This window comes from Capsicum annuum, chromosome 1, assembly GCF_002878395.1.
Source record: "Capsicum annuum cultivar UCD-10X-F1 chromosome 1, UCD10Xv1.1, whole genome shotgun sequence".
Taxonomy (NCBI): domain Eukaryota; kingdom Viridiplantae; phylum Streptophyta; class Magnoliopsida; order Solanales; family Solanaceae; genus Capsicum; species Capsicum annuum.
In genome coordinates, this window is record NC_061111.1 from 90,332,157 (window position 1) to 90,342,164 (window position 10,008).

Here is a 10,008-nt window from a genome sequence, read left to right on the forward strand (position 1 = left end):
CTAGAACTTAGGGATTGCTTCTTGGGATCTCAATCCTATTTGAGAGGGTGAGTCCCTATTCCTAGGCTCACTCGGTGCTGAATCCTACTCCCATCTGAAATACACTAAACTGAATAACAGAGATGAACTGAATAACTGAACTGAACTGATTAGCTGGACTGATACTAGTGGTATTGTTTTGTAAAGATAAACTAAGTTTACTATATTTTGATGACTAACAAAATGTATTGAGTTCTGAGGACTGATTGAGAGTACTAAAGTTACTGAGATTGACTGTGAATACTGAAGTTATAGTATGAGTACTGAGATCACTGAGATTACTAAACTACTGAGACTAATGAGATTTCTGAGTTTTCCTGAGTCACATTACTGACTGAATTCTATAGATCATGGCTTAACTGAGAGTATCATGATAACTTGACATAGCTCTTGGCACATAACTATATTTTTCGGGTACTAATACCCCCAGGACGCGATGGAAGGAAACTAACACACATGACTGACTTGAGTACGTGACCAACATCAACAACCCATAATATCATAACTTGGAAAATTCCATAAAGTGCATGGATATCATACATTTTGTACATAAGTAGGATTTGCAAGTAAGCAGGGCATAATCTCATAAGACTAGTTCATGAACATCCCAACAATATTTACAAGATACAATATCAATATGAAAATCATTGGAATATGGGGGTATATCATGAATCCTTTACTTAGTCACAATTTAGCTATAATGCATGATTTCTAGTCTCTTAGGTATTTTATCAAACACCTTACATGCACAACTTAGGCATAGGTATAAATCATACAATTACTCATCATAAATAATCAAACTTACATGTTTTCAACTCATATGATGTTATAGATTCATAATAACACATAAAGATTCTATCTTGGCATCATTCAAAACATAAACATGATCAACAATCCATTCATAACATGAAAACCATAATATATAGTTTTAGAAAAGGGTTCTTGAACTTCATATATGAAAGGAGTCCATGAATGAACACACGCATACCTTAGAAAGAAAACCTTGATGATTTTCTGGAGAGTTCTTAGATTCGGAAACTTAATTCTTAATTATCTTGAAAAAAGGCTTGAATCTTACTTTTGAGATATGAGTTTGATAGAAACCCTAATCTTGTGGTTGAGAGTATAAGAGAGGATTTTTGAGATGCTTAACTGAAGAAAAATGGTAAAAATTATGCCTCTTCAGGATTATAAGTCGTGGAAGGAGAAGGAAAAGAACAAAATAACCTTATGAAATAATTTCCCAGTTACTGAAAAATTATAGCTGACGACATTGGTGATAGGGCGTGCGACTTGTGATAAGTCATCAAAAATGTCGTTAGATTTGTGATAAGTTGTCACAAATGTCATCACTTAGGAGTTGGTTTCTGCCTAAGGTTGACGACCTTTATGATAGGGCGTCACAAATATGATAAGCTATCACAAATGTCATCACTTAGGAGCTGGTTTCTACCTAAGGCTGACGACCTTCATGATAGGGCGCCACAAATGTGATAAGCTATCACGAATGTCGTCACACTATTTCCATCCTGATATGTTGGAGTAAAATAGGTATAACTCTTTGCTCTCATATCGTATTTTGACGAAGTTGGTATCTTTAGAAAGATAATTCAAAGATATTTCATTTTATATATAGTAAACCACCCAATTTGTCATATACAACAAGTTATGGTTGATTGAAGTTGACCCAAGTTTTGACGCTCACTAAAACTTGAACGATAGGAAAGCTTTCAACTTGTACTTGAGTTAGGGAACCTCTATGATCTAAATTCATGCTCAAATAGATTCCCACACTACATAATTGATTAACACACTAAATTTATATAGGATTTGAGGCGTTTGAAACATCCACGCATAGGAATGACGGATTTTTATTCTAGTCCAAAATATGGGGTATTACACCCTGACACAACCCAAACTAGGATCTAGTCATGTCGGGCATCTCAATTCCAACTTGGACCAAAGATCACCCCTAATACCCAACTATAACCTCCATGCACCCTATGCCAGATGAATTTTGAACATATAACAGAATAATGCAACGATAATTGAAAAACATTTAATCAAATCCATAACCATGACTAATCAAATATTTAACCAAATGTCCAACCGGTGTCAACTACAATGCTAATACAAATATCAATGCTGACACCAATGACAGCACCGTCCATGCCCATAGTAGTTCCATAAAGCCTCTATTCAAAATCAGAGAATACTCGGTCGGGATATGCTCCCAACCATAGAAAAAATCAAAGTCGAAGAAACAAAGATAATTGAAGGAAGTCTATATCAAGAAATAGGATCTTTCAGAGAATGGAAGCTCACCACTTCCGTCTAATACAAAACTATCCTAGAATCCAAGTCACTGAGTAGGACGAGTAGTATGTTCGGTTCCTACATTGAGTAGGGATACAACACCCAAAGATGACTAGCGGAATGAACGCTAGCATGTACTCAGGAATAAGGATAAAATAGTGCCATTATTAAAAACCAAATTAAATAGGCATATGCAATCACACACACACATCTATAATATATTAAAAGTGTGAAGGGCCTTAAAAATGTATTTGAAATTCTTTTCCTTCATTAAAAGTCTCTGCTTTAGATAAAATCGTCTTTTTACTTTTTCCTTTAATTATTATTTTATTAAATTAAGGATTCCTAAAATATATGAATAAATAAAGAAATATAGGAGTCTAAATATACCATAGTTATAATTCTCAAATAAATGTACTGCTCTACTGTATATTTACAAGGAGCGACTTTAATCAATGAAGGACACTTCCAATTTCCCTTTTAAACTACTATTCTACTTTATGGAGATGTATTATAATACATGTTGTCATAATTGCTAATAATATAATTATATTAGAGTTAAATTTTAATAAGGATTTAATTTCTATTACTATTGGTAAGAGTAGACGTCATATTCAATATCATAGTTAAAAGAAAATCAAAGTATTATTTATGGGGTTAGCATGAAAAAAGAGTGGTGGCCGCAAATACAAAAGTGATGAGCAAAACACTAACCTTTTGATTATGAAACATATTTTTATTCATATACACCCATTATATGTCGAAATTCGTATACTTTAATCACATGTTGTGTATATATACCCAATACAAGGTGGACGACTCCATATACTTCAACCACTGCAAAAGTATGGATAGGTTAGTAATATTTGTTTTCCTTTATTTTGATTGTGATCTATGTTTTTGTGTTATTATATGAAAAAAATAATGTACTTGTTATAATTGAATTTGTCATATTCTAATTGAATGCATTTATACTACTTTATGATAACTCTCGAGGTAGGTGTTATAATACATGTAATAGTAGTTTTGATGAATATGAAAGACGTCATAATGCATAGTACGTGTTTTGGGATTTGAGATGTGTTATATTTCTAAGGCCTTCACACTTTTAATATATTATAAATATAAATTATAGATATAGATTATAGATTATAGATAAATTGAGATTGAGGAGCTATTACAAAGAGAATGATGCTACTTATATGCAACAAAGTTGGAAAAAGATCCTCAGTGTTGATTGATCTTTTGTATCGAAGGTTTGAATAGATATAGCGACAATCTTTAATACATCAGAAACACAAACAATGGGCTATGAAGAAGTCAGTGGCAAACACTATAAATTCTTTTTATTTTAGGTTCATAACTCTTTATATCAAATCAAAATCTGAAAAATCTAAGCTTATCAAATCTCACTACTATTTCTCTTTCTCAGCTATTAATATATTTTTTGTGAATGTCTTTGTCGTCATTGCATTATAGTGGACACTAAAATTAATTATGTGATTAGAATGTCATTTATTTTGAAATCGGATATGTGACTTTTAGTTAATATACATTTTTTTTCTTGATAATTGCATATTGTTATATATTTGACATTGACTTTTTTATTCACTAACTCAATTATTTGTACATCCTAAATTGAGAATAAAATAGTTGTGGGCTAACAAATTCAAAGAAGATTTTTTGCTTGTGTTTTGAAGTTGGTGGTTGTTCTGAGTTTCAATATGAATTCTCTATCGATGATACAATTAATTCAGAGGTTTTGTGATGAAAGAGCCATAAAAATATTCATGAAAGAACCAATTATATTGTATACGAAAGTATCGTAGCCAATTTGAAAAAAATCAATTGTCAGATTTACACTTTTTCATAATTCAATCTTTCTAGCAGCTTTTCATTTTCGAATTGTTGTTAGTTGAAAGTTACAGGTGGAGCGAAGATATGTTGAGTCATAGTTGATAAGTTTAATAACCGTACCATGTTAGATTAGAATATGAAGAAGTGGCTACTTACATGAGAAAATTGTATTTCACAGAATAATCACATATATTTTTAATTATACGACTTGCTTGCAAATTACAACAACTATTTCTTTATCTTTTTATTCAAGATTTTATATTTTAATGTTGTATATTTTGAATAATGGTTAATCATGCATGTATTATGGTATATGATATTTGTAGATGGCATCGTATTAATTGATGAGATATGCGACAAATTAATGATAGGTTGAGAAATTTATCAATGCTAACTAAAGTCTATAATAGACTGCAATGTGGAAAGATGCAGATTTTGAAGTTTAAAAAGGTAGTTGACAGAATTTCATGATGTTGGTGAAGGATAACTAAGATTTGCCAGAGAAATGAGAAGTTGCTACATATGGAGGAATACGTAAAAACTTTGGCAGTAAGGGCTTTAGATAATAATTTGCTATGAATGATTCAGAAGTTCAAGATGTGAAAAATCTCAGTCATGAAATTCATGATAAAATGTTTACCTAAAATTTGATGAAACGGATAAATGAACCGGATGTTCAACACCTAAAAAGGCTCTTTTGTTGGGTGGAGAATTTTTTGAATATAATTATAATATCTTGGATATACACAACAACATTTTTGGCCTATGACCGCTCTTGTAAAGCGTGGCCTAAAATAGCAGAAAGTGTGGCCTATGATCAAAGGCTACACTTTTGGACTTTAGGCCACACTTTTTGGGGGGTGTCCTAAAGAGGCGTAACCTTTGATCAAAGGCCACGCTTTTCAAGTGTTTCCATATTAGCTACATTTTAAAAGTGTGGCCATTAATGTTTAAAGGCCACACTTTGTAGCTTGTAATTGGCAACACTTTTATTTGATAAAGCCACGCATACAAGTGTTGCCTTTGTTTTGCTATTGGTCACGCTTCACAAGTGTAGCCTTTTGTAGAACCTCTGTAGGAACACTTTAAAAATGTTGTCTTTGTTTAATTATTGGGCACGCTTCACAAGTGTAGCCTTTCATAGTACCTCTATCATAACACTTAACAAACGTGTCCTTTTCTTTATTACTAACAACACATAAAAAATGTAGCCTTTTATACAGCCTCTATGACAACACTTGTAAAGTGTAAGCATGTTTTAGCCACACTCTTAAAGTGTAGCAATATTGCCTAAAAATTGAAGTGCATAAATCTCACGCATGTATCACTAAGCACATTACATAAACATAACATATAATCTCACGCATGCACTAATAACCTAATAAATAATTGAAGTGCATAGATTTGATTTCAAAAACATGTCTTTTACATACTAATAATAAAATAACATAATAAAAAATTGTATCAAGTTCCACAAAACCAAATATATATAATAACGTCTATCAAAATATTTCAAAAATTCTTCATCGTTCAATTCAATCTCGATCAAGTTAAGTTGTGGCACCCACCATTCAAATTTGATCCCCTTCATAGATCCTACATATTCAAAATGAACAAAAAAAATAAATAAAAATATTTTTTCAATCTTGATTGAGGAGGTATGTGAATCCAAAGTTTCTTTAACTCATTCAATCAAGTTAAAAGTTCAGGATTTAAACTTTTTGTGAATTTCTAAGATAAAGTACCTTTTCATGAACCAAAGCATGAGCCGAGCCCGAAGAATTTGAAAGATTTCTTCCTCGTATAGCTTGTGTATTTTGCATCAAGTGAAGGAATGTTAAATTCGTCACTCCCTAGTATATCTTGAAAATTCAATCAAGGATTGTTTTGCACCAATTGAGTAAAAAATTGTCTCATTTCTTGTCTCATTTCACTTATAATTTTTTTCTTCATTGAAGTGACTTCATTAGAATGCTTTTGTTTAAGCTCGTTTATTTTCTCATCTTTTTGCAGAGAAGTTCTTGTCACTGATCTACTATAGCCTCTAACTCGACCAGGCTTCTCCTTTCCAAACACTGCTGTGAATGCATCATCTGGTGTTTTCCCACCATTTTGATGATTCTCTAGTTCAAACTTTCACAAAAGTAAAACAATAGCTGTCAGGAGAAAAAATACTGCAGTATATATAAGATATATTTCAAAAAAGGCTCATCCGTCCCAGGGTAGAAATAATTAACTTTCTTAACAATAATACTCCTGAGAATGAAATCAGTCTCATAAAGACAAAGCAGATTATTTCAGCGCTCCTCAAGACTCAGGAATCCATTCTAAAATAGATTATTTCAGTTCCTCAAGACTAAGGATCTAGTAAAGTTGGCAAAAACTCAACAACTAGTTCCAATCTACTTTGGCTCATAATTCTGGTAAAGTGAACATATCTGGTAAAGTTGCCAAAAGCTCAACATAGACCAAAAGAAACAATATGTATTAGAAGAAACTCTCAGTAACATGATAGATACAACTCTTACTTAAAACACATCAACACTCTTAATCAGATATAAGCATAGTAAGGTTCAATATGTCACCGGCCAATAGAAGATTAGCAATAAGCGAGAATATACACAACTTATAATACAAAATTCAAGTTCTATATTACAGTAGTGAGTAGTAATTTGATTTGATTATGAATGAAAAATAACATAGATAAATTGAACCAAGTAAATGAAAGAAAAATCATACCTTGCGTTACTAGAAGGATGAAAGAGAAGACGTGTTGCTGCATCTGTTTAGGGATCGAGGAAAGAAAGCCGAGCCGATCTTCCTAGAGTTCTATTTAATGGCTCATGTACAATTACTATTTTTCTCATAAATAATGTAAGGCTAAGTTAAGGTGTTTGTGTATGCAATATGCCTACCCTATTTGCTCAACATGATTTTCCTGATGAAGGAGATTCATTGAAAACCCCAGCATCCACCTAGCTCAGCTAATGTATCTAGGACAAAACATGATAAAGAAAGTGTAGGGTAGTCAAGGTAAGTACTCATGCTGAATCAGATGGTTTTAGAGTAGCAGTTGTTACTGCTTCAGAGGTTGTTTTTAGTTATCTAAAAGTTGTTCCTGCTAAGTTGATTATTTGGATGCTGCTCATCAAACTGGCCGTCTACCTATAGAGGTTGCTTCTGATCATCTTACAAAGTCCAAATAATATCTTGAAGACTCGGTCTTACGCATTCAGTCAATATGTTATGATATTCTAATGTATCACCATTTGATTTTTAGAATTCCACCAAATGAAAAGCTTCAACAACCTCAAAGATCTCCACGTCAATGCTCAAAGTTTCCTTTTTTCCTCGTTATGTTCCTTCGAATCTTAGTAATCCTGCATCCCTTTTGCTAGCTCTCAATTTAAGATGTTTAGAAATATTTTTCAGCTAGGATATAATCATTGATGCAGGTTTCCAGGATGTGAATTTAGCTTCTTTCTTTAAACAAGATTCCTGAAATAATTTGGATAAATCAAACTTAGCATAAAGGGTAAGTTTTGAGTTTTTCGGATGAGGTTTGAGGCCTATTTGGATGTTCAAAACAAGGAGTCAACACGATATGGCTACGGTGCATTGTATATTGCATTGATGGGTAGCAACATGAAGCGTCGCATATCGCATCGATAGAGTGACGCGACGCGTTGCTTATCTCGTCGATAGTCTAGTTACATAGAGAAATCAAAATAAAAGGATTAAAGATAAACTTAGCTGCAGTCAAAATCAATTACGTACTATTGTAATTTGGGTATCTGCCTGAACTTCTTTTCCTATCTTTGTACGAGTAGCAACAAACATTTCAGCCTTTAATGGTTCCTCATTATTTTCTTTTGTCCGGCGCTACAAATGATATCAAATTAAAGTGTAAAACCAAATATAAATATATTATAATAAAGTAAAAAATAAAGTAAAAAATAGATTTTTTTTAAAAGCATCTACTAAATATTACCAATGCCACGCGTACTCTTCCAAAATTAATAGGTCCCATTCGATGTCTCCACTTTTGTTTTTTCCTATTTTGAGAATTTACCTCGCTCAAGGCCTAAAAAAGAAAACATAAATTAAATATGAAAAATATGTCAAGAGTTATATGCATTATTTTAATCTTACTTCAACTTCTGGAAGCTTCCAATACTCGATCAACTGACGTAAGTGAATAGCTGGAATGCCAGCGGTACATTTTTCTAGCATTTCTTCAATAGTAAGTCTTTTATCAAAACATCTTCGTTTAACTTCTCTCTTGAATCCCCTCAAAGCATCACGAAGACCATGTCACCCACTTCTATCCTTTCTTTGGAATTAGAAATTTTGACTATACAAAATAAATATATTAAGATTCGGTTAGTAATAAACATAATATATGTACAATCTCAAATATTAATTTTTCTTACATTGACATAATCCCACATGCATTTTTTAGTTTCATCTAGAACAGTATGCCAATTAGTGTACAGCAAGTTGATAAATCTGGGATTCCTTGCAACTGTTTCTATGAAGTTGCTTAAATTAGAAACTACCTTGTCAGTTGGTCCCACTGCTTCTCTTAAGTCAAATGTCACCACCTCTCTTTCATCTAAAGTTCTCGGATGAATTTCTTTGCATGTTGTTGGTCCTCGAACATTTTTATTTCGTGGCACTCCTAGATTGATGTAACGACCAAGAAATAAGAAACAAATACAATGAGTACTAAAATTTTAGGATTCAAGACATACCATTTGTACCCCAATCAACATTCATATCATCATCACTATTTAACCACCCATCCTCACCAATTTCTTCTTGTTCTACAGGATCATCTAATCGCTTATTATGTTTATCTAAATCTTCAGTGGGTAAAACTGCAACACCATCTATTGTGTCAATATCATGTTGTTTTCTACTACTTTTGTGTATCCCTTGTTTTCCTAGAAACTGATCTAGACTACTTGATGGTAGGACTGACTTTATCTTCACCTGTTTGCAGTTTTCTATCTCTTTAATAACATGTTGTTTCTCTTGTTCAACTTGTGATATTCCAATGACATCTGAAGTATTAATAACGACCTTTGAAAATCCTTGGAACATGAAGTTGTGCATAGGTGATTCGACTCCTCTCTTTTCAATGGGCTCTCCAGATTGAGGTTGAAATAATCATTGTTTGATTTATCCTTTTTCAGTGATCATATGTGAAGCATTAATCTCTTCCCTTGTAGAAGATTGGCTCATTGACTTGTTAATAGGCAATATACTCTTTCCTTGTTGTGCAATAGACTCCTCAAGATTCTTTCTTTTACGTCATCAGTGACTGAGATTTCCTAATTTTATCATTGTGTTCTTTTGCAAGCTGTTCTATCTTAATCTTATATTCCTTGACTAGTTCAGCACTTGAACGGTATTAAGTAACAAAATTCATATTCTATAATGGAATTCATATTCTTCAGAGGACTTTGAGCTTTGTTCGGATTCGAAACTTTTTTCTTTAGACTTGCTGCCTGCTTCATCCTTACTAACTAAAAATAGAGGTAAAGAATATTAGATTCACACAAATGATATAAACTTAGCCATACCAACACAAGTACATAGAATAAAAAAATGAGGAACACTACCAGTTTTGAGGAAGTGGCCTGTTTGACAGAGGTATATAAAGAGATGCAAGAAAGAGTCTAAGCAATATATACGGAAAGTACAGTATGAAAGAATCCCAGTTATCAGCCAAATGACATGTCTAAGATAAATATGATCAAACTTAATGAAAAGATTGTTTATCTAAGCTCG

The 10,008-nt window shown here is 32.6% G+C and overlaps 1 protein-coding gene across 1 annotated transcript; it reads right to left on the minus strand.

The window, feature by feature from the left end:
• Window positions 1–6,087: 6,087 nt before the first annotated feature.
• LOC124897811 lies at window positions 6,088–9,330 on the minus strand. Its single transcript, XM_047411292.1, has 6 exons — window positions 8,967–9,330; window positions 8,646–8,893; window positions 8,365–8,493; window positions 8,204–8,296; window positions 7,990–8,094; window positions 6,088–6,345 (listed from the first exon to the last, which is right to left on the minus strand). The coding sequence occupies exons 1-6, from the start codon at window positions 9,328–9,330 to the stop codon at window positions 6,088–6,090; spliced, it is 1,197 nt and encodes a 398-aa protein (XP_047267248.1).
• Window positions 9,331–10,008: the final 678 nt, after the last annotated feature.

What these genes read in the sequence shown, in the direction of transcription:
- LOC124897811 (XM_047411292.1), bottom strand. Translation starts at nt 9,330, where the DNA reads ATGCACAACTTCATGTTCCAAGGATTTTCAAAGGTCGTTATTAATACT. An exon ending in TGTTGATTGGGGTACAAATG is followed by an intron (nt 8,894 to 8,966) that starts GTATGTCTTGAA and finishes ACATCAATCTAG; the next exon opens with GAGTGCCACGAAATAAAAAT. An exon ending in GGAAGCTTCCAGAAGTTGAA is followed by an intron (nt 8,297 to 8,364) that starts GTAAGATTAAAA and finishes TTTCTTTTTTAG; the next exon opens with GCCTTGAGCGAGGTAAATTC.